Source organism: Symphodus melops (genome assembly GCF_947650265.1).
Source record: "Symphodus melops genome assembly, chromosome: 11".
Lineage (NCBI taxonomy): Eukaryota > Metazoa > Chordata > Actinopteri > Labriformes > Labridae > Symphodus > Symphodus melops.
The window spans coordinates 13,051,925-13,077,499 of record NC_136701.1 but is presented as its reverse complement, the minus strand read 5'-3'; the positions used below and the strand labels follow the sequence as shown (position 1 = coordinate 13,077,499).

Below are 25,575 nucleotides of genomic sequence, written 5' to 3'. Positions count from 1 at the left end.
AGAGACAACCAGCTCTACTGACCACAGCCATAAATGACTGATGAAATGTAATCTGCCCAACACATGAAGGCTGCACTGCATTTTAAACAATGTGTCAGTACCAGTATATAATATTTATATTGACAGATATGCATGTTAAATCATTTCAAGATAACTAAGAGCTATTTGTAAAAATAACAGTTTAAAAACACTGGACGCAATTTAGTTTTTTTCAATGTAGGAAGCTCTTTCCCTTATCAATAGGAGTGATTTATACTGGCTTCAATGAAAGTAAAGATGATGTGAAAACATGTTGCCCTACCGTCACATCATTTCAATAACTCAACACATCTCCCTGTACATTCATGATTCATGATGTTTTGTTACTTTTTGCATTGTTTATGTTTATCAATAAACAACTTTTAATTTCGGAATAAAGCTGCTATTCTACTGTTTATTATATAAATATATATTTTAAAGAACCACTGCAGTTTATTTGTTATGTTGTGTATTAGATATTGCAAAACAGAATGTTTAAATATTTGCCCTGTCTAAATACAGCAAACTTGCCATAGGGAGCTCACAATCTGAATCGTAATCACTTTTTATTGCAAAGTACATTTACTGGTACAAGTACATTTACTAGTTGAAATTTATTTAGTTCTCTTTTTTCTGCAGTTCGAACATTACTTATTCTGCCCTTTCAGCATTACTGTGTCATAATTTTTATTCACAGATAATCCTTGAATCATTTAAAGAGAACAATTGGTGTTTCCTAGATGTAATAGTAAGAGTTTAAAGATAATATAATAATGTATGCATTATCAAGAGGCATCCTTTAAATCATTATCCTGATATATATTTTTAATGGAAGCAGCTCTTTCCACTGATCAATAGAGTGATTTATAATGGCTTTAAAGAAATTAAAGAAGATTTCAAAACATTTTTCCAAACAGTCACAATATTTCAATAACTCAATAACACATCTACTGTACCTGTACATTCATGATTTTATGTTTTGTAATTAAAAAAAAAAGCTGCTATTAAAATTAATATAAAGTCCAAATATGACAATAGAATGAAATAACAAATAGAATCACTGCGATTAATTTATAAAATATATAAATAGTTAATCAGGAAATTCAAAACTCCATCAGAAGCTGAACAGTGTGTGAAGAGTGTCTTTCTCTTCTTTCTGCAGTTTGTACATTACTTGTCTTGCACATATATTTTGGATGATTTTGGATGTGTGCACAATAGTTTTCTCCGTTTAAATATTTTAAACTTATTTATGCAGAAAATAAACAACAGATAGCAGTATAAATAAAAATAATCAAAATGATCATTTCATAATTGTGTTTTCTTTTTAAACAAACTAAAAGATGCAGTACATCAGTGGTCTCTTAACAGTGAAAACCGGCAGTGTTTACCTGGATGATAAGTGTGCGAGATTTACCTCCATTGACAGGAACCTCCTCCATACAGGCCAGAGTAGGCAGACTTTTATATAATCAGTAGTTTCTGATTTACAAAACAGTGACATTCATGACCAATCATGGTACTTTATAGTTCTGAAATACTTACTTTTAGTATATTTATTTTACTCTCCATCTCATGTGTAATGAGTCAACATAGTGGTTATTTTTCTGACGACAGCCTCTGTACTTGTAGTATTTCTTAATCATTTAAACAAAGCGCTGGGTCAACATTCCTGTGAACAATTAAAAAGGAAGGGATGTACAGTTTCTAAAATCTCAGTTATTTGTGAAAAAAGACAAAAAATGAATGACTACTGAAGGCAAATCCTCAATCCCCAAAAAATATACAAATACCCCATTTAAGCTGCTTCAAAATGATCAAAGGCATTGACACATTTTTAAAGGTAGGACGCATGTCCATTAACCTGTTAAGTGGAAATTATTGGCATTCATTTTGTGTGCATCAAACACATGTTCGATGTGTCCTCAGACAATCCACTTAACCACAGTTTGTTCTAGCTGCTTCGTCAGCCGTGTGTGAATGAGTATAAATGGGGTTAGCTAATACTGTAGATAGGAGAACCTTCCTTCAGTGTTTGAATGGGTGTGAATGTGTGACCTGCAGTTAAGGCCTCAAATCTAATAAAATTGCAGAAAGCTGATGGTTTTGTTGTTTCTTGACAACAAAGGTGGGTGGGCGGCTTTGGCTTAGTGATAGAGTTGATTGTCTCTCAACCAGAAGGTCAGGGGGTCAATCCCCACCCCTGCAGCTACATGTCGACAGTCAACCCCAAGTTGCTCTCGATAATCGTCATTGGCGTTCAAATGTGCATGGATGGATTACGTTAAACTGACTATCACTTTATACAGCAAACTCTGCCATGACTGTGTGAATAAGTGCGTGCAACCTATAGTTTAACAGTGCTTTGGGTGTCAGAAGGCTACATATACCTGCAGTCGTCAAAATGGAATGAAGATGTACTCTAATACATGGTGCGTGAAAAGTTAAGTAGCCAGTAAGAGTCTTCAAAGCTGATATATTTGTATTTTGAAACATTGAAAACAAACTGTACAAGATATCAGACCCAGACATGACATGTCCCAATTCTTCTTCCTTCATCTCTGTCTATCCCATTTTTCAAGACCAGCACAGTTTCGGCAGATGGCTGTTTTCATCATGAGTTTGCTTTTGGCAAAGATTTCCGCCTCTTAAAAGGACATTTTTTTCTTGACCCCTTAACTTTGTTAACTTTAGCTTAGTGCTGATGGATTAATGTTGGATTTTGTAGACAATATAGCAATGAGTAAGGTCTTTTACCAAATATCTTGACCTAACCCTAACCCTAACATTTGTTGTGAATTGCCAATTAAAAACTACGCAATTGCAATTAATTTATGATTGATACACTATGGATGCCTTCACCCAAAGTAGCAGTGTTTCCATCTTTTCTAGGGTCATCAAAGATCAATTTATACTTATTGAGTTGAATTTCCCAATTATTATATATATTATTTACTGGTAACAAACCTCTGTCCTGCCTCTGTCTCCCCCTGTGCTTCTATTGTTCTTTTTTCTTTAAATATAAAATATGGATTCATTGTAATGTAAACAATATTGTTTTTTAATAAATCAAAACGAATATGTCACACAGCCTGATGAGAGAAAAAGTGATCCATAGCCTTTGTTTACTTAATTTATGTGTATTGACTATAAATTAAAGTCAAACACATGCCTCTTCTCCCTTCACTTTTTACAATCATTGATAATTATAAATTCAGTAACTAAAAAAGCAGTATAGCTTACATCCAACAGTTATTTAGCTTTAATCGATTTGTCCAAATTGATATGTTCATGCAAGTGCAGCTACAGCTCTTTGAAAAAACATCTCCACAAAATGGAAATCTTGCTTCTTAAGGTGCGAAGTGGACTGTAAATACTCAAGTACAAGAAAAGAAGATAACTATAAACCTTGTCATCAAACAAAGGCCAGTAGGTTGCCAGTTTGCATTCTGGCCTGTGTATTCACTCTGTTTCAGCCCACAAACAGATTGTTTGTCTCAAGCAAGAGGAGCTTTTCTGAAAAGAATGGTACAGCAATGGAAAACAAAATTATCTGACCTTTAAATCATGTTTTTAAAGATTGAGACGCTAACTTGCAGGCTCAAGGGTTCAAATTAAGCTGCGAATGAATGATTATATAAGTGGAATCTTAAAATAAGTAGTTAAAGTGCTATATGTTTTAAACCCTGAGAAGGCCTTAGTCCAAAGCATTTTATATAAGAGGTTTAAAGTAAAAAGATCACTTAATGCTAATCAATGAGTTAAACTGATCTGCTTCTTTTCATGAATGTACATTTACTGTATTTGAATAACTACAGAACAAATGCGAACATTATGTAATACTTGTGGTATAAAAATATGCCGTGCAATCATCCCTTAAAGACTTTCAGTCGACTATTTTAAAGGATGTATCATAAAAAAATTATTTAAAAACATGACACAAAACAAACATTTTTAAATTCAACTAAACAGACAACAATGAAGACGCCTTCGATTACAAATCAAAATGTTTTACAAGTTTTGCTTGTCAAATATTCCTTAGGCTTTCTCACTAATAGTCCTCCTGTTTTTTTTAAGTGACCACATACTGTTGATCTCTTAACTGTATTGAAATTCTTATTGAATGATTATTTAAAATATATAAAACAAGTGTATCCAGCATTCTTTAAAATTCCAGCATTTCACATCAAATTAGTGAATTTCAAGTATTGTAAGAACATCTTTTAAAAAAAAATGGTTACTGTCATTTTACCTGTGACATAATCTTTTTATTCCGCTTCATTAAAACCCATATTTTTTCTCTGACTGCTTTGATTTGCAGTCCGTAGATAACAGCATTCATCGAAGGAGGAACCACATGGAACATGATGGAGGCAAACTTCCTCTCATCTGATAAATTAGGGAAACGATGGAGGGTGCTTATGATGCCACCTGAAAAAAGCAGGATGAGGAACACAGCTAAATGGGAAGCGCAAGTCTGCAGAGCTTTACTGAGCTGAGCCTTGTTCCTACTTCTTAAACACACCATGGCGATCCTTAGGTAGGTGAAAGTGATACTGCACAGTGAGGAGCCCAGAATAAGGACGGCCGTCCCGAGGCCATAGATGTCGTTAATGAGAAGATTCTGGCAAGACAATTTGAAAAGTGAAGGGTTGTCACAGAATGGATTCATAATAGTCTGCCGGCAGCGTGTGAGACGGAAGGTGAGACCCAGAAGAATTGTGACAAAGATGAGTGCTGCCACCCAAGCCCCCACTGACATTTTGACCACCATCCTCTTGGTCATAATGGTGACATATCGCAAGGGATCGCAGATTGCCACATAACGATCATAAGCCATGACCATGAGCACGGAGTAAGAGGCGCCTGCATGAAAATGAGTACAGAAGGCCTGAATGGCGCAGCTTATATAAGTAATGTACCTCTTTGACATTGGTGTAAAAACCTCACTCAGTATGCGAGGAATAATGGTTGTTGCCCCAAACACATCATTTATACTCATGTTACAGAAGAGCAGATACATGGGCTCATGGAGGCTCCTCTCCATGCAGATCAGGACCACCAGACCAATGTTGGAAACCATGATGAAGATGTAGATGAGGAGGAGGAGGATGAAGGCTGGGACAGAGGACGATGGGGTAACTTTTAATCCCTCCATCAGTAAAATGTCTGCATTGAAAGTAAAGTTCTCCATGCTGCATCGGGCCAGGAGAGGCAGACAGATAAACTGAGTCAGTCAAAAGTCCATCTGTAAAAGTGATGTCAATGATATTGAGAGTGTATCAGTTTCAATTTTAAGATAAAAATAAATAAATTGATAAAATACACACAAAAAATACAGTTAAATTATTATATAAATATTACTCTTGGTCCTGCATTTTAACAGAAACGTCAAAATTATAACCGAAACTTCTTTCAGCACACTTTTGTTTTACATGAATAACGGTTGTATATGTTTTCATTGGAGTATTGCGAGGTTTTCTTGATAACTGTATTGTGTAAGAGCTAAACAATGCAAAACTCAAACTGAAATTAAGCAACATTTTTCATCTCAGCTTATTCAAATGTAACCAAACATTTTATACAACTATATGCTTTTATTGCTTTTGAAATTAATTATTCCAGAAATTTCAAGATAACAACTTTTTTTTCCTATGTACTTGCAGTATATGAAAAATAAATTACATTAAAGTAATATCATCTCTATTATCTTGAAAAGTCAAATATTAATACTGTTTGTAATGTATAACTGCTAAACTGAAACGGTGGTATTATTACAAATACTCTGTTTCATTGACAGCAAACATAATGTCCTTCAAACACTTTATAGCTCAAAGGTCAATTCAGTCTAAAGTTACAACTAATTTCCACAAACACAACATTAAATAAATAAATATACTTTGTTTACAATTCTTGCATGTTTTGGATTCAAAGTGTTGACAGTGCAGCTCTCAATAGAAAGCAGAAAAAGAGATAATTGTTCAATGTTAATGTAATATTATATATAATTAAATTACACAGGAGGACACTTCAGTATGTAAGTAAATGCATTTTTCATGTTAGGTATTTTTGTTTATTCCTATTTTTTTTTATTTCAATATACCATTCTCTGCTTTTTTGAATAGAATATACTGACACCAGTTTAATCCAACAAATATGAGTCAAATATTAAAAGCAGCTCTGAAAGTATTTAATATTTCAATTGATCAAAGTTTATTTCCTTCAAACCCTAAACATTGCAGTAAGATTACTTCAGTCAAACAACTTTACCTCTGCTTTTAATTTTTTAAACTGCATATTTTACAAAATATGCTATTTACAGTTTTTTTAAATGAATATGTTAATTTTTCTAATATATATTTCAAAAATAGGAAAAAACATAGTTACCCTGCATACATTTCTGTGTGAGTCAGATTTACCTCAGTTGAATCTCCTCCAGACAAACCAAAGATGGACGTGAGGAGATTTTTATAAAGTGATTGGGCAACCCCTCCTGTCCACTTTGGTACCTTCCTTCACTCGTGGCCCTGAGGTGTTGGATCCCTTAATGGCTAAACTACAATTCAGATGAGTCCATATTTCAGCTTAATGCAAAACAATACTGAAAAATTAGCTGATGAAATAACACCTGTGTTATGGTGACAACTATTTTGGGCTGGCTGATTCTGGCCTCCATGTCCTACCGTAATTTCTAACACAGGAAATTTCTTCATATATCATATTTTACCTAAACTAATTAACTCACCTAAAACTAAATATGTTTAAAAACATTTAAGTAATATATTCCCTTTCACTCTATGTTGTTCATTTATTTCTGATCAATATATGTAACCCAGACAGACTCATAAAAATTTAAAATTGGTTTTGCTGTCCAATTTCAAAACATTGGACAATGCTCCCCTCTGTCAATGTCTACGCAGATCATTATGTTTAAAATTCATCTTCAATTTCCTTACAGCAATTCTAGTTGTTGAGCTTATTAGAAAAATACTGTGGCCTTTTCCAGAGCTACAACACATTGTATCATATCTGACAGAAACCGCTGTGAGGGAGTGCCTTAAAGGCGCCTACACTTTCTCTGGTCAAAACAAACAGATGATAGCGGACTGAAATCGAACTTCAAAACTTTGCTGTTATCAGAGGATGAGGAAGAGGATGAGGAGGCCACTTCATAGATGATCTTCTCCGCTCTCAGATTGTCAACAATCTGATGTTGATCATTGATGCTTTTTGAAACTTATAAATGGTTGGGACTTTTTGGACATTTCAAGAGTGAATCTCTTAAGTACAAAAAAAGCATATGGATTCTCAGCCACTGTTTTACAAAAGTTCTTGTACCTACGTACATCCAGGTCTAGTCTTTAGTGATTTCCTGTTTCATTTTGTAATATCTGATTTAGGTGGTGTTGTCAGTGTTGGGTTTTAACTTTTTACTTGTGGTCAAGTGTTCTGGTCTTGTGTTCTTTGTGCCTTGTGTTTCCCGCCTGTGTGATTGCCCCGATTGTCCTCACCTCTGGCATTAGTCTCACCTGTGTCTAATTACCTCATGTCTATTTAGCCTCTGTCTTTGTTACCCTCTGTGTATGTTGTTTGTCTCCTAGGCCGGCAGTCGGATTATTTTGGAATGTTCTCTGTTCCTTTCTTTTTTTTTTTTTTTTAGTTTTGAGTAAGTTTTTGCCTTTATAGTTAAAATAAATTAGTTTTGTTTTCTGCACTTGGGTCCTCCTCCCTGTTTTCTGCTCGCACCGTGACACATTTGTTTTTCTTTGATTCCTTAACCGCTGAATGTCTCACATTTCTATTTTTCTGTATGCAGATTGTGTACTGTATTGGAAGGATTGCGTGGAGCTCGTTTGGACTTGTTGAGCTCAGAGATCATTTCATTGCTGGAGTTTCCTCACCATCCTCGTGTTACAAGAAGAGGAAAAACCAAATTTTTACCTGTTATCAGTTGTTATAACAGCCATGTCTGCTTACTCAACACAGACTTTTAACTGCATGTGGCCTACATTCGAAAATGTTTCTTAAATTTGCCATAATTAAGCCAAACAATAATTGTGTTATACATAATGCTACATGTGAAAACACTTTTGAATACCTTTATGAACATATTTTGGAAAAATAGATGTACCTCCTTCATAGTTTGATTTTCTACAATTTGACTTGGTACTTATGTATCAAAAATAATTAGAAAATAATTATGCGTGCACGTTTTTCATCAGTAGGTCCTACATATACTGTCTCACCAACAAATGTACTGGCAGCTATGTAATATCTGTGATTTCACTTTTGTTTTAGTTTAGTAGATTATCTGAGATTATATGGAGCCAGCCAGGATCTTTTTTCTGCTAAATGCTACTCAGCTCTTTATATGACATTAGAAAACTTAATGACTGGGTGCTTATCATCTCAACTGATACTAGATGCACTTACACCACTCTGGTGACAGTTCAGAGTGCAGTGATGTGATTTGTCAATAGATGTCAATCAATCTTAATTCTAAAAATGGAGCTCTCACTGGACAAGGCTGAAAGTGTTCAGCTGTTTAATGGGGCCGATTTAGGCAGAATTGGATAGAAACCTTGTTCTGTCACAGTGAGCTAATTCAATATTTTCTGGCTCCATCGTTCCTACTCCAATAGTAGTAATCTCCAATTCCTGTGAACCTCACAAAGGTAATTATTAAATCTATGAGAGTAGATTATAGATCTTTATTATCATCTTTCTTGACCTGGAAACTTGAAACTAATCGTGTCATCATACTGTATCTCAAACAGTTTTTGATTCCACATATATCCACCTATCCACTCAGACACATTGACCATCCTTGTTTCATTGTCTGCACAATCCATGAAGAAATTGATCACAGTTCATAAAGCGTCCTCGTGTTGGAATAATCTTCCCCCCACTTTGAAATCCATCCCTCTTTCCATCCATTGCTTCAGTTCACATTTATATTTAATTTCTTAATACAACCTGTTTGACCTGTTTTCATAAATGTTAGTTTGCTTGTACTACAAATAACCCACAGACAGTTTCGGCTGTTGTACTCTATGTCATAAACATGTCTTTTTCGACAGCTGAGAGCTTGGGAAAGGTTTTTTTGGAAAGACTGGAACCTTTGTGTGTTACACATTACAGTTGAGATGTAACAAGGGCATAAATATCCAGCTCTCCATCGGCAATGTGTATTAAGACCTAATTAAAGTCATTGGGTCATTTCACATCTATCACATTTATTGTCTTCCTTAAAAACATGATGAGGATTTTTTCTCTGACTGCTTTGATTTGCAGTCCGTAAATAACAGTGTTCATGGCAGGAGGAACGACGTGAAACAGAATGGATGCCATTTTCCTTTCTTGTGCTAAATAAGGGAAACGGTGTAGGAAAACGATTATGGAGCCTGACGTAAACATGATGATGTACACAGCCAGGTGTGTGACGCAGGTCTGCAGTGCTCTCCTGTTCAGCATCTTGCTCTTACTGATCACACACACTGCAACAATCTTCATGTAAGTGAGCGTGACGCTGCCAAGTGAGGTGCCCAGCAGGAGCACAGTGTAGCAAAGACCAAAGATGTTGTTGATAAGGACACTTTCACAGGACAGCTTAAACAAGGAGGCGTTATCGCAGAACGGGTGGAATATTTCAGCCCTGCAACGTGACAGGCGTAAACTGAGGCTCACCAGGATTAACACTAATATGAATGCCGCTGCCCAAGCCGACACCGACAGCTTCACCACCATCTTGCTGGTCATGATGGTGGCATATCGGAGGGGGTTACAGATAGCAACGTAGCGATCAAAAGCCATGATAATGAGCACGGTGTGAGAGGTGCTGGCATTAAGGTGAAGACAGAAGGCCTGAACCACACAGTCGATGTAGTGAATGTAGCGCTCTCCATAAGGAACAAAGAGGTCGCTCAGCAGGCGTGGAATGAGCACCGTGGACCCCAACATATCATTCATACTCATGTTACAGAAGAGTAGATACATGGGCTGGTGGAGGCTCCTATCCAATGAGATCAGGACCACCAGGCAAATGTTGGAGACCATGATAAAGATGTAGATGAGGAGGAGGACTGTGAAGGTGGCGACTTTGGACTGGGACGGGACTTTTAACCCTTCCAGAAGCAGAAAATCTGTGGTTACAGTCTGGTTTTCCATAATGCAGAAGGGCAGTTATTACCTATAGTCAGGATAGAAGACAGAAAAATTTACACATTTATATTAAAAGTGCATTTTTGGGTTCCAATTAATATGTTTGTACAAAAGGTTTTGTTATTGCTGCGACAGATAGCTGCTGCCATCACATAGGCTGAAAAGGCCCCATTCCCTGTCCACAAAGAGGTTTTTTTTTTTTTTTTTTTTTAAATCTAGGGGCTCAGATTGTTATTTTAAGTGTCACATTACAAAGAGAATTCTTACTGAGACAGACTTTTTGTTAAAATATTGGTTAAGCCAGAATTAAAGTCACAAGAAATTACATGAACAAACTTGGACTATTAGTGACAGTAATTTGATTAATTTGCCAAAGAGGCTTATAGCAGATATTAGGAGCAATTGCAAAGAATATATATATATATATATATATATATATATACACAGTATATATATATATTAAATCCCCTTCAATGTGAATAAAACGGGGATATCATAAAAATGCTTTAGGAAATAAAATATACATACAGTAGGTTATTTACAATAACCCACAATAATCTAAAATATTTTGAGGTGATTTAATCTCAGATCACATCAAATCCTTAAATTTACAAAAAATATTCATTTTAAATGAAGAATATGCATCAAAAACATACCATATGACTAAACCTAAATATATTATTAAGATAACATTATATGAAGAGAAGTTGACTCCTGCTGTCACGTCAGAAGGTTTGCATCATGGTTTGGCCAGGAATGAAAAAGAAATACAAGCTATGTAAATTTAAAGAACGTTTAACAGGAAAGTTTTTTTATTTTAAATAGTAATAATTTATCTAAACTTTTATTCTCAATTTAAAAATCTAGGTTAGGATCAAACAATTTTTGTCTTATGTAAAGGTAAAACTAGGGATGTAAAGATACATTGATTCATAGGAGTCAAGCTTCACATTGGTGCTCGCTACTGAATCACAATATTATAGTGAGGGTCAGCTGCTGTAGAGCAGAGGGGGTTGGCAGCTGCAGAGCAAGATTTAAAAAATGAGAACACAGCATCGTCATTTAAATCAGAGGTGTGGAATCATTTTTGCTTCTCCAAGACAGAAAATGAAAGAGGTGAGAAGATAACAGACAAGACAAATTATGTGCAAATATAATGCAAGAAGGCAGGGAACTATACAAATAGCCCAACCAACATGATGCAGCATTTAATCGACAGCACAATAAGAAGCTCCAGTCACTTCCCCTGCAGCAACAGGTTTGAGAGTATCATATGTCTCCAAGTTTAAATAATTTGACAAATTAAAGATAGTTTATTTATTGTGCTTGTTCCTGTAAAACATGTACGTTTTATGTTGTCTTTTAACAACACCTTCAGTCCAGATACTGAAGTTTTTAAATTGAATAGAATACGTTTATCCTAAGAAAGATGATCAAATTATCAAGTCAAATCAAAATAAAGATTTATGTTCATCAAAAGCGCTTTGAATTGCCTTGTTCAGGAAAAAGAAAATTCAATTCAACTATTGTGTATTGACATACATAGTCTTCATAGATTGGAATAATGGGAATAATATTTTGGTCAAGAGCAAAGGGGTTCAAACAAATTCCTGTATGATGAAAGCTATGAGGAAACAGTTAAAAAGAATCAAGAAAAATCTGGATCATCTTTGCAATATGGTCTTCAAGGAACACATGAAACAAACTGTCTAATTAGAATATAACAATGTTAAACATACAAGAACATGATTGATATCATTTATTAAAGAACAGGTGAGTGCTCGTCATATTTACCTCTAAAATGAAGCTCCTCTGCTCAGACATGAAGAGAGACGGCCCCTTTATAAGGTGAAAGTTGGAGTTTGATTGTCAAGGAGTTTCCTTGTGTTACCAGGCAACTGCTGTGTCGATTTTTGCAGGTGCATCTCGTTTCCTTCATTGCAGGTTTCTGTTGTTTGTTGACCTCATATGCCCTTTGGAAAAAAAATCCAGATGACTTCCATTCCACCACATATGTGAGCGCCTTAAACGTCTAACAGTCATTCAGGTTTGTTCCTTGTTTTTTTTGCTGTTATCACTATAGAGAAATAATGTACTGTGACCCAACGAGGCCCAGCCTACAGATTCAAGGTTCAAGGTTCTTTATTGTCAATTCCAAAATATGTCAGACATACAGTGAAATCGAAATTACGTTTCCCCCCTCCCCACGGTGCAATGTAGATAAAAAAGGTACGGTAAATAAAATAAAACAAGGTAAAAAAGATAAATAATATTTACATTAATAAACCTAAATGTGCAAAAAGTACAAAGTTAAATAAAATGGAGTATAAAACAAGATTATAAGAAAAGTGAAACTTGTGCATGCGTGCAATGTGCAATAAGTGACAGATCAATACAGGTCACAATGATACACTCGAAATATGTCGCCTGTGATAAAGCAAAGAGCAATTTAATATAAGGCATCTAAAGGCTTCAAGACTGAAGCCATTGCATGTGTGTGGAGTGTTTCTGCATATTCCAAAACAGTGTCGTAGCCTGGAAAATATTTTTTCAGTTTTGCAGAAGGAGGGATTTGTTCCTTCAGTTGAGGCCTCATTTTTGCACTTTAACATGAAATGTGTGACCTAAGAGAAGCTCTCAGAAATCCTGATTACTGAAGCATTTAAAGCATTTGGTAAATTGTTTAATGCTCGTTTGTGAGAAAATCGCACAGTTCATTTTTTGAAGGTTTAGGTTTAACACCAGTTTACAATGTATGGTATTGAGCTTGTTTGAAAGAATTAAAATCAGTCGATTAAAAGGCATTATATTTTAAACCGACCACTTTATTTTTTGTTTTAACTTGCATCACTGGCATTCAAACTCTATCCATTAAAATCAACGTTTTTTGTTCAGTCAGACTCAGCTTTGGGGTTGTCTTACTTTTGCCTCTCTATTACAACTGGTCCTGTTACTTTGTCCATAGTTTAGGAAATCTAGTAGAAAAAACAGAGTAAATTAATTTACTGTTCCATTGAAATGAGACATTTTACGTAACGGAAAAAGAACATCATTTGGTTTCCATGACGATGTTATAAAATGCTAGCTGCTTTAATGTGTTGTCAACCGTGAGGCCTCCCAGACTAAATGATTTGATGAGAACATAACCTCACTGTTTGTCTGCTGTTGTTAAGAGAAACAAAATGTTAATTATTACCAGAAAATGAAGAGACTAGGCAGGGATGACTCAGATCTCTTACCTCACCAGCTGAACTTAATCAACAACTTCCTGCTTCTCTGTAAAGGAAAGTTTCTCTGTTTAGCAAATTACAAGACATTCCCATTTGGCTTGTTGAGTTCTTGATCAGGTCAATCAAACAACATAAAGATATGATAAATATGTTATTGTAATAACCAACAAAGTGTGTTTGCATTGTCTTGCAGATATAAGCAAGGTAAAAAAAAAAAAAAGTTGACTATTTGACAGCATTTGTTGCTCCGATACCTGTATGGTTCAGCATTAATAAAGCCTTCACAAATGTGCAGGTTCCTGAGCCAATGCAGTGATTTCCACGTCATAATCTTATCTGCTTTTAATGCAGAGCTGTCTGAGGGACAAATATAATATCCTTCCAATATAGTTTTTGCACTCTTCCCCAACAGACAGTGTTTTCTTCAGATTCTCTGAATCTTTTAACGATACTATGGATTATAAATTATGAAATCAAAACCTTACCTGCCTAATGTGCAATTACCCCAGAGTCTCTGAAAGAATGGGGCAATATACATTTTATTATGCTGCAGTGAGGCCTCAGAGCTCCCAGGTGTCTCAGTGACCAGCAAGTTAATAGAATTAAAAACTGCAGTGAGACATTCATGGAACGTAGGACAGTGGGCTACTCTCTCTGGAGACAGAGATTTCAATATTTGGCCTATTCTCTACAATGAGTGTGTTAATTATTTGTTACACAAGAAAAGTTATTATATTCAAGTTACTCTCCTTTGTGTATTTATTCTTTTAGAAAAACTTAGTTCTGTATGCTTTGTACAAAAAGTCTTTTTATATGAAACTCCTTTTTTCTTCTTCTTGTGATTGGTTTAAGATGTGTTTAGCCAAGCTTAGTATAAGAAGTTACGGCTAAGAAATTGTCATTATACTGTGAACTATACTGTGCTATCCTACGCTACTTGATAACATCTCACCTTTCCAAATCAGAGATTTTGACCTCATCTTTCTCTTATAGGGTTGAATAAAATGTCTCTACAAATATTGGATGCTGTTCTAAAATTTTGTTCAGGTAAAGCATGTTTCCCATGATTCATCATCAGGTCAGTATTTTAATTTGTCTGGTCCTTTGCAGCATTCATCCTCAATGTTTAATACTTATGAGCAAACAAATGTTCATTGGACTTTTGAGTTCATCACAGTGACCCAGTGATAAGTTTGTTCTAATATCTTAGATGATGTTAAAACATCAGCCAGAGTTTTGATCCCAGGAGCTTCCATTACTGATTGGATACGCTCTGAGCTCTGATTAGCATCTATTATCATCCTCCCTTCACTCTCCAAGGACTAATTACCATCAGAAACTGTTAATAAGTGTTTAGTTCATCAGCAGCTCACAGTGGACCTCATTAATGGTCGCCTCTGTTTCAGAAACAGTAACACTGCTTACTGGCTGCCGTGGTTACTGGAACACACAGTGATGAAACCCTTGAACCACCAGGGGGCAGTGTAGTCCCCTGAGTGCCTAGCATGCTAAGACTGCAAGAAACGTTAACTTTCTAAACATCAACAAACACAGAGAGGAAACAGGAAGTTTCATTGCAGGTGCAAACAGAAGCGGTTCAAACAAATTGCAGTGCCAGCATGCCCTGCTTGAAAAGCCTATAACAACATTTTGAAATCCTGTAGACCAATCGGTCAGTTGATAGACAGCAGCACATGGGTTTAGTGGTCCCTCTTGCTGGTTGATATAACATAAATGGAACAACCTAAAATCACGTTTTTGATTATGATGTTTTTGATGTATTTTCACATTAATCACTTTGAAAAAAACGTTTGATTTTTTTTCAGAAAATTAGACTCAATCACTGTCTAATTACCCTGAAGCTAAGGCTAAGGGTTCTATGTGGGTGATTCTACAACTACAAACACTTTCATGTCCTTTGGTCATATATTAAAAAATAATAACAATTTTACAAAATAATCTCTTTCTCTGGTAAATAAACAATACAACTGTCTTAAATATTTTCACCATCTCTCAAATATGTGTTTTACTTACTTTGAACATGTTTATATGCTTCAATATCACTCTTTTGCCCTTGTCCAACACCTGAACTTTTGGTTATGTAGTTATAAATCATGATTAATTTGAATTTTAATGTACTTGTGTTAAGTAGAACTTAAACAATCAATAAATATTTCAGTATTTAATGTGAAACAATTATAAATGTTAATTTTTACACAAAATATACCTGTCACACAGTCTAAACGTCATTTCCACCACACTGATGTATTTTCCCTCCAAAAACGTCTGTGTGGGAGAGATTGGTTGATCAGTGTCGAAAGAAGTGAACAGAGACAATGCAGCACATGTCAAGCATGAAGGTTGTTGTCATGTTGAGGAGCTGCCTTTAAAGAAACATGAAGGTAAATATTGCTTGAGCAGAATTTTTTATTTTTTTTTGTCATTTCCAAACATGCTGTATCTCCACAGAAGTTTTTCAGAGGAAAATATATTTAAGGTTAAATAATCATCAAATGAAATCAAAGCTAACATGTAAAGATAGCTTGCATTTTTTTTTTTACAATATACTGTATAAATGTCATTTCCACTACAGTAATTTCATTTATGCTGTTTGACGAAAAGTAATATGCACTGTAAAAATAAATATATAGGAGTAAAACTGTGTTTATTAATTTAACTGCATATGCTGTGTGTTTTTAAGATGCCGTGTCTGTCAACTGCAGAAAGGTCTCAGGCCTATAGGGACAAAATAAAATCAGAACCATTAAACTATCAGGAGCGGCTGAAAAAAGACAGGGAGAGATACCTGAAGAAAAAAGAAAGAGGAATTGTGAAATCAATATCAGCAGTGACAAATGAAGAAGAAGAAAAGCAAAATAAGGATGCAGTGGAAAATCAACCAAAGGAATAGATGAGAGAAGATCAAAAAATCCCTTTCAACGCAGACCTTCCTCTCCACAAATTCACCACCACACTCCCCAGATCCCTACCACCAGAACCCAAGGTTGTTTCATTGTTTATTTTTGGAACTCCACTAACATCCATCAGTCAATCAACCTTCATTTGTAGAGCGCATATTCATAACAAATTTTATATCCAGACACAAAATGAAGGTAAGGGCCTTGTGTCAGAATTTCACTAATTACTCAGTGAATGTATAATGTTAATTCACTGTTGCTGATGTCAGGCAGACCTGATACAGTTCAGCTTCGTCTAGAGACCAAGGACAGCTTGGAGAGTCAACAGCTCTTTCTGATAGATAGATAGATAGATAGATAGATAGATAGATAGATAGATAGATAGATAGATAGATAGATAGATAGATAGATAGATAGATAGAAATTCAAGGCATCCAGTAGCAGTATACAGACAGGCAGGACACAAGACATTAGTTACAATACACACCCGCTGTCCCCCCTCCCCTCTGTATACAATAATCCCCCAAACAAGATTTAGCAGCCCCTATGTGACTAAGAGTAAACATAATTATATGTTAAACCTGTGCAGTTGGCATTAGCAATTAGACTTAAAACTTATATAGCATAATGTACATAACCTGTGAGGAGAGAAAAACATGTGTTGGTTAAAAGAGACCTGTAAACAGTTAAAGAGCCTTAGAAACAAAGTGCTGGCCTTCTAGAACTAGTTACATGTGCATGTACAGAGGTGTTTGAGCTTATGCCAGAGGTGTGAGTACAGTCGTTAAACAGTCAATGCAGGGATGTAAATTGGCTACCTGCAAGGATGTTTGGGAGAAGGTTTTTGTTCACTCCAGGCTCCTAGATGTCACAGATTAGTCTAGATCAATTTGGCATGGCCCTGATAATGATAATATCTTTTTGAAATTATGCAGAGCCTTTAGAAGTGTCCAGCAGTTATGTTTGAGCATGGCACTGAACCACAAGTGTTATGTTGAATCATGTCTCAATGAGTGGCCACTCTGATCTGATGTATAAAGTTTCATCAATGTGAGCCATCCGTTTTTATCTTTAAAGGATTATTAAGTCTAAACAGTTGATTTGATTCAAAAGGTTAAACAACACTTGATGGTACTGTAGCTCCACCTGCTGGTCATGCATGATTCCCATTGTCATGGTTTCAAACTGATACTATACTGTACATTACATTGTCTATTGTGGCTTTATGACAGGAGTGCAGACTGTGTAAGGGGACAATGGTTCAGATGATGTACTGAAGATTATTCTTGAGCACTCATATTTATATAAAACACTTTTTTGAACAGGAACATATTATTCTGCTCTTTTTTGTGTATTTTTTAATTTTCCTAAAACATTTAGCATATTTCTCAATTTTTGTCTAAGATTTTATAAGCAAAAAGTTATTGTAACACATCTGGTGACAGTTTTTTGTACAAGTGTACAATGTGTTCACTTCAAAGAGGAGATGGGACAGATCTGTGGCATACTAATGTAGGGGAATATTTGCATGCACAGAAGGTATGCTTGTTAAAAACAGGTTGTGTTTTCCTGTCAATGGTCCAAACAGTCACACAAACCCTAATTAACATTTTAATTTCCTTTGATCAAAAACCTGTTGTGTTGCAGGCTGTCAGAACACACACATGTGGGTCTGAGAACTTTCTCATAACAAAGCGTGTTGCTCCTCCTTTTTTCTTTATGTTAAGTCCTGCCTTTTACACCAGAGGTTCAAATTCCAGCTCCTCCTCCCTCTTCCTGGGAGGTTTGGAAGTACTCTCAGATGCTGGGACGACTGAACAGTTTGGTCAAACAACACGAGAGGGAATCAGAGAAACAGAGCTGAGCTGCTGCTTCACAGTGAGTCTGATCAAACTTTTCTGTTCCTGGTTTATAAAACAGCAGATTTGTTTCTTCAAACACAACTCAAACAATGCAGAGTCTGATTTAATGACTCTCCTGCTGAGTTACATCCTGACTCTGTGCTGCTCTGATTCATGAATGAAAGCTACTACTGTTTGTGTTTGAACTTTGATACAATTCTAGTAAAAATTGAAATGACCTCAATAGCAGTTTGATATTACAGCAACAAAAAATTCCTATAGGCTGCAAAAATATCAGATAATTCCCTGATTTGAATGACTAAAACATGCAGGCAAATTCCTGCACACTGCCAAAACTAATCAAATACATTGGGAAACTTTCCAATGAATGTGTACAACATGGACAGTGCTTCGGATTAAGTTTGAAATCTGATCTGTAATATTTTTTGTTTTGTTTTGTTTTGTTTTAAAAAAAAATTATGTTATCGATAATTAAAATAAGATAAATTGAATTTTTTCTCAACATGTTTTCTATAAAAAGTATCCAACTGGCCTATTAGCAATGAACCTACTTGTTACAGGACCGAAATAAAATATAGCAAATAAATAAAATATAAATGAAATAATAATCGTGATCATGAAATAATGAAATCAATAAATGTATTTTCACAATTAAATAGTTTGCAGGAGTTTATATTTTTTAGTGCTTAAAATCGTGACCTAAAGTAAGTTATAAAGAAATGGACATTTATAATGTGGAAGGTGGAAATCTATATGTTGGTGTATTTAAAAGTAGATTGGGGCAGAAAAGTAGTAGAAAATGGTTACAGAGTAGCTCATTCTGTAGGGACTTGGATTGGGAACCGAAGGGTTGTCGGTTCAAGTCCTGATGTTGACCAAAATATGGAAGTCGGTCTGGTCAGACCACCTCTTGAGCATTGTTGAAGGGCCCTTGAGCAAGGCATCACACCCTTATAGATCTTCCACCCATATAAAAGTCAGATCCTAGTCGGGCCACCCCAGTCTAAAAAGGCTGGACTCTCTTTTTGAAGTTAATTAATTACCTTGAAGCCGAAATGTACCAGAACCTGTTTGAGAACCATCATGTTTTCAACTTTTCCCCAGTATTTGAGTGATCCAGTTAAAAAAAAATTGGTATATCAATGAGCTGGGGACAATTCTGCTATTTATGTGGGAAATGTTCCTGTATTTTGTTTTACAAAACGTCTTTTTAAAGCATAGCAATATTATCTCATGGCCTGCTGCTATGGACCTGCCCCCTCTGTTTTTCCCTACATGATCCTTCATGCATGCAGCTTTTTTTGCTTTGAGCAAACTACACAGGGACTTCCAAAAGTGGAAACTTTCCACAAGTGTTTAAAATACTCACAGAGCATCAAGACTGAACTCAAATCACACTGAATTTCCTCTAATGGACACTAGATGCTGCTCTGAAAATGTGAACAGACCCCAAAATAAATACATTTGTGTCCCAAATTGAAGATAATCATCTCGTTCAGTGAGTTTATTGCATGTGGTGGGCGTCACTTTGTTTTTTATTTCGGGCCCTGATGAGAGAAAAAAAAACGACAACACAAAATCTATCTGTTGACATTCCTCTGCTGATTGTCCTTCCTGCTGATGTGAGGCTGATGCTCTAGCTTTCACTTTGTGTCTTTTTCTATTTACTTGATTTTCTATTATTGTTATTGTCATATAAAAACTAAAATGCCAAATATATCTGTCTTAAATGGATACAACCATTAATAAAAACAAAGAGACCAAGATCAAAAATAGCCAGTCAATGATAATAATAATAATGAAATAAACCATCCTGGTGTTTCTTCCATGCTTCTAATATGTGAAAAGCAGCCTTTAATCCTCAGATGTGATAGGCAGCATTTTTAGATCAGTCCCTCACTTTACACACTTTAGGATGGATTGCAACCAATCTAGCAAGCATTAAATAAGGCACTTCCTCTATAGTGTCCCCTAAGAGCTGTCTCCTGCAGTAAGTAAATACCCATAGAGCTCAATTTTAAAATGTCCAACTTTACAGCAGAAAAACATGTTGAACAGCCTGCAGGAAAACTGATTTGGTCTCTGCGCCTCATTTCGCTGTATTTATGACAACTGTACAGGCAGCAGGTTTATAGAACTCACCCTGTTTAAAATATATTATAATAATTCAAATGTTGCTCATAATTAGAAGAGTGGCCTATTTGAGTGATTGATGAGGGCTGCGATTCAATCTGTGAACTTATCCTCTTGGCCAAGTTTGTGCAGTTTGTGCCTTTTGGAGATCTTTTTGTTTAAATTAATTGGTCGTGCTTTGTGCTTCACTGCACTAACTGACTGTCCAATAAGCCTGCCCTCCAGTTTTTACACTCAAATTCTTACATTATTTAGTTTGAGTTTTTAAGCCACAATAATCAGCTGTCTGTACAATAGACTGCATATTAAGATGGACTGAGCGACTGCTGCCTGGGAGTGAGGCTCCCTGACTGGAGTACAGTCTGCCTCTTCCATGTTAAGAGATTCAACATGCGGTTCAACTTATAAAATTAAAGTCTGTCAGTCTGCTCCACTCTGAGCATGTATTTGTACCAAATTATCTCACCAGTGCAATATGTCAGAATCCAATTTGTTGTCACTTTAATGGGAGGAAACAGAGACATATTGTCCATAGAATGGCTTGTTGACTTGTTTACAAATGAATCAGCCAGTTTATAAAAAAGACTTGGGTACCTGTGAACTGTATAACTCTGATAACTAGATATCAACTAGTTCGACCCCTCACTGCTCCTCAGCTTCACCTTCATTTAATAATAGTGCTTTTTGGCTCCAATAAAAAAACTGTTCTGTCACACACCCCAAAAAAACACCCCAAACAGTTACAATCAACCTGCTCTTTGAAACAAATGGGGCAAAGTAAATGCTTACATCCAAAGGAAAATATTTACTTCTTTACAAATGATCGACAAGATCCAGTTGGTGGTCCAGTTTTTAAATTAGTTTTCATATAAACCTGCAGATTTTCTATGTAATCGTCTCTTCCTCACACAGCCAAAAGCTTTCACTCTCTGTTATCTCTCGTCATCTCTCTTTGTGCAAACACAAAACACATGCATGTATGTCCTTTATGCGCTCGGCCATTCTAGAAACCTGCAGTGTTTCAAACAGACGACTGACACATGTGAAATGAGAGAGTGCTGTGTGTCTCTGTGAGCTGATTGAGTTCAAAATAGAGTCCTTTAGCGGTAAAAGTTTCTGTGTGACATCATCAGAAACTTGATGAGAGTCTGAGGGTCTGAACTTTCTCCTCCTGAAAACATTCTTGTCTCACTTTATTGTCATACAAAGACAGACATCAGTGTGTGTGTAGCATGTAACAGACTGTGTTTGTATCTCACAGGCGTATTTCTGTTCGTCAGTCACTGTGGGGTGAATAAAGCATGGGAGCGAACAAGCCAGCCTCACCACCTCCCGCCCAGGCCAGGGGTCCCTTCAACAACATCAAGGTCCGTGTTTGCTCCAAAATCACTGTTTCTTTCTTCAAAACAAAAAAAGAACGTGCACGGTTGTATGATTATTTTTCTTTGAGTAAATACATAAACATGTTGATATTTGTTGATATTGCTTAAATCTAGATTGGTTTTTGTTCTGTTTAAATATGACAATCTCTTTTGACGGCTACATCAGACCAAGGGTCATTAAGTCAGAAAAGAAGCACACGTGTTCTTACATTTCTTTAAAAAAAATACAAAACTGGTAAAGCAATCAAAGAATCAGCCCAATTACAATAGAATCGATATAAAGACCAACACTGTCATAATATAGCATCAGACTCTGGTGCTTTGTCTGCCATCTTGGATGTGTTGGTAACGTCACACTGTGATTTCTGTGGTGTGCAAACGCCACGTGTTGCCTCCTGGGAGGGTTTTTTATTTCACATTCATCATTTCAGAGTGGATAAGAGCACATTTTATCAGAGAAATTACAGTAGAATTTATCACAGTAGATTTCTACCTACAGTACATATAACTTTGAAGCTCCTGATGTTTTGTTGCTTATTCACAGAAATTTGTGTCGATCTAGTGTTCAAAGGAGTGAGCTACACTTCCTGAAGTTCATCCTGGTTTTGTTCTGTGAGATCTCAGTAAACATTTCCTTTCTGCAGAACAGGTCACATAACTCTGATGAGATCACTGTGTCATGAATCTATCATAATTTCACATTGTTAGCCCTGGTTTACTGCTTATGTTCTGTTTACGCTTTGTCCTTTAAACTCGTGAGCAATCCTAACTTTGGTTAATGTTGACAAAAGAAATGCCTTTAAAGGAAAGGAAACATAAACAAACAAACCCCCAAAAGTCTTTAGTTTTGAAGATACCCCTACCTGAGGTATAACAAAGCACAACCATATTTTTTCATAACTTGAACATGTCATTTTTATGGAAGGTTGTATACAATTTTTTTAAACCAAAATTACCTTTTTTTTAACCATTTCTTGTTAACTCATGACAAATCTCCTTCTGCCAAGTTTAAACAGTCACATGTAACACCAACTCTGAATCTTGGCTGTAGAAAATGACACAAACCCATTGAAAGCAGTAACAAATAAGAATAGCATCATACAAAATACAGGTCACTGGTCCTTAAAAAAAACATTTTTTGTTGAAAATCATCAACAAAGTCAACACGACCAAATCAGGTCAACACAACTGTGCTTCTTCTTCATTCTCATCTCCTCCTTCTCTTCTCTACAGTTCTTTGTTCTGTGCCACAGTCTGCTGCAGCTGTCTCAACTGTTAGTGTCGGGCTATATGAAGAGCTCCATCTCTACCATAGAGAGACGTTACGGCCTCTCCAGCCAGAAGTCTGGACTGCTCGCTGCTTTCAACGAGGTCAGTGTGGGGCAGTTTGTGCATTCAGTGTCTCATCTGATCTTATATACTTGTAAAGCCAAAGTTCTGGTATGAAATGTCTTCATCCATTTCATTCTTTCATATCATACCAGCTGAGGAGAGAAGTTTTGCAAAAAGCAACATTAAAATAAAAGTTTGGGATTAAATCTATATCTATAATGTTTATATCCTGCATGCAATGGCAATCTCCATGAATGTATTAAAACTGCTCTGAATGTTTTCTCCTCTCAAGTGTGATCTCCTTCCCTCTTTTGTTTATAGTGTGAATATGGAGAACCACATGTAGCAGTTGTATAAGTAGAAGAACAAGATATACTTTATTAATCCCGTGAGGGGAAATTCAATTTCACACTCTGTTATTTAACATGTTATTGAACATGCTACACCCAAATAGGCTGAAATACATACACACATGCACAAACAGGATGGACATGCACTGATAAAGAGATGTCAGAGTGAGGGGGCTTCTCCACCTGCTTTGAATAGTTGTTACTCTAAAGGTGTCTGTGTGTGTGTGTGTGTCCAGGTCGGGAACACGGTGCTCATCGTGTTTGTGAGTTTCTTTGGAAGTCGAGTCCACCGGCCGAGGTTCATCGGGGGCGGAGCTCTGCTGGCGTGCATGGCCTCTCTGCTGATTGCATTGCCGCACTTTCTGAGTGGACAGTACAAGTACACAGACGGCATTAGCTGTGAGATCCAACACACCTACCCACTAATACCCACACACGCACCACACACACACAAAATCGTGTTGTTGTTTTTTTTATTACATCAGATACAGCTGCAAAAGACAATTAAATTAAATGTAAACATTTCCTAAAGTCTAACATTGACCAAAACATTTTCTGTTTTCCTAAACTTCCATCAAACCGAAACTAACTAGTTTACCTTTATGAATGGCCATCACACAACCGTTTGTCTGGACAATTGGATTTGCACCTTAATAAACAACCATCAGACCGATTGTGACAAAATATTCTTTAGGACTTCATTATATCCAAAACCACAGGAGACACTTGCATTGGTTGCCCATATTTATAATAACATAGTCAATAATGTCTGTATTTTACAACCCAATTTCCTAAAATACTGAGATGCTTTGCATTTGATTTAGTGTCTTTATACTATTTTCAATTGCAAAGTGGGTTTCTTTTTTACTCTACTTTTTAGACACACAGTTGTTGAAATAAAGGCCTCAAAGTAAGTGCTTAGGAATAAAACATCAACAAAAAAGATTGAAGCAAACTTACCCTTATATGAGAAATATGCAACACAAAAATGCAACTGTCAGACATATAGTCTATTAAATCATAGATTTTAATGGAGTGTTGGGAAACGTTTTGTAAAAGATTTAAAGGAAAGGATCCTTAAAGAGGATTTCTATGGCTGTCTGTGTTTATGTAGATGTGTTGACCTCTAACCCTGTGTTTCCTGACAGCCTCTGGTGATAACAGCACTGGACTCTGCCAATCAGAGAACACATTCCTCACGTCATCCTCCAATCAGAGCTGCAGTAAGCAGGAGAGCCGCGCCCAGCAGATGGTGTATCCTCTGCTGCTACTGGGTCAGCTGCTGCTGGGGATCGGAGCCGTCCCCATCCAACCATTTGGCATCTCCTACATCGATGATTATGCCAGCAAGAAGAACTCGCCGCTCTACCTTGGTACGCCCTTTGAGCAAACCCTCAATCCAGTTTTATGTGACAGTCTTCTCCTAAGCAGTAAAGTGACATGATGGCTGATTCAGTAATTTTTCCACATGGAGAAGAAAAAAAGAGTTATGGAGAAGAGCTCATGAATAACAAATTACAACTTTTCAGAATCAATTGTTCCAACTTCTGTTGATGCAAACTGTTATAAACAACCAAAGTATGGCAGATCAGAACTTGTTCGGCCACTCAGTACTTTTTTTTTTTTTTTTTTTTGATGAGAGAGGTTTTTTTCCCATCCAGAATTGACCATTACTTTTCCACCAGGCTCCCAAATAACACAATTTTACCTTCAAGAACACAGAAGTGAGTAGTCCACTGCTGCCTACACTCACAAGTTCAAGGCAAAAGTAACAGTCACGGTAGACCAACAACTCCCATGTTATACATCGTAAAATTCCTCATTTTGACTGGCTGTATAGTCTGTAACATAATCATTGATGAATCAGAGTGTGTCCACTGTGTCACTGAAAGGCTCAAATTGTTGCTCTAAGTGTCTGACAGTATCACAGAAAAGTGCACGACAGAAACAGACCTTTTTGTTAGAGATGACGGTCATGTGTTAAACCAGAAACAGCTACCATACTATATTAACAAAAACCTGCTTTATGCTTTAAGGTCGACTGCTTCCGCAGATACTAGTGTGAATGTGTGTAATAAACTTTGTGTTGGTTTCCAACTTTTTATTTTAAACAATTCACACAAAACACATAAAAAATGTTTGAAACCATGGAGCAGTAGACGAAAGACTCACAAGATATGCATGGTAAA

The 25,575-nt window shown here is 36.2% G+C and overlaps 3 protein-coding genes across 3 annotated transcripts in view; 1 reads left to right on the top strand and 2 right to left on the bottom strand.

Moving 5' to 3' along the window:
* Window positions 1-4,261: 4,261 nt before the first annotated feature.
* Window positions 4,262-5,212, bottom strand: LOC306831190 (olfactory receptor 5AR1-like; the record flags this gene model as incomplete). The annotated part of the gene is made up of 1 exon (XM_079355138.1): window positions 4,262-5,212. One exon carries the CDS (start codon window positions 5,210-5,212, stop codon window positions 4,262-4,264), a length of 951 nt encoding a protein of 316 aa, XP_079211264.1.
* A 4,022-nt stretch (window positions 5,213-9,234) lies between these two features.
* On the bottom strand, window positions 9,235-10,185 carry LOC306831189 (olfactory receptor 52H1-like; the record flags this gene model as incomplete). The annotated part of the gene is made up of 1 exon (XM_079355137.1): window positions 9,235-10,185. The coding sequence occupies one exon, from the start codon at window positions 10,183-10,185 to the stop codon at window positions 9,235-9,237; it is 951 nt and encodes a 316-aa protein (XP_079211263.1).
* A 7,884-nt stretch (window positions 10,186-18,069) lies between these two features.
* slco2b1 (solute carrier organic anion transporter family, member 2B1) overlaps window positions 18,070-25,575 on the top strand; it is a 28,692-nt gene continuing 21,186 nt past the window's right edge. Inside the window, exons 1-5 of the mRNA XM_079355976.1 lie at window positions 18,070-18,205; window positions 21,584-21,689; window positions 22,938-23,075; window positions 23,623-23,785; window positions 24,535-24,759. Coding sequence (XP_079212102.1) covers window positions 21,624-21,689; window positions 22,938-23,075; window positions 23,623-23,785; window positions 24,535-24,759 — 592 coding nt within the window. The 5' untranslated portion in view covers window positions 18,070-18,205; window positions 21,584-21,623. The remainder of the gene's footprint in view (window positions 18,206-21,583; window positions 21,690-22,937; window positions 23,076-23,622; window positions 23,786-24,534; window positions 24,760-25,575) is intronic.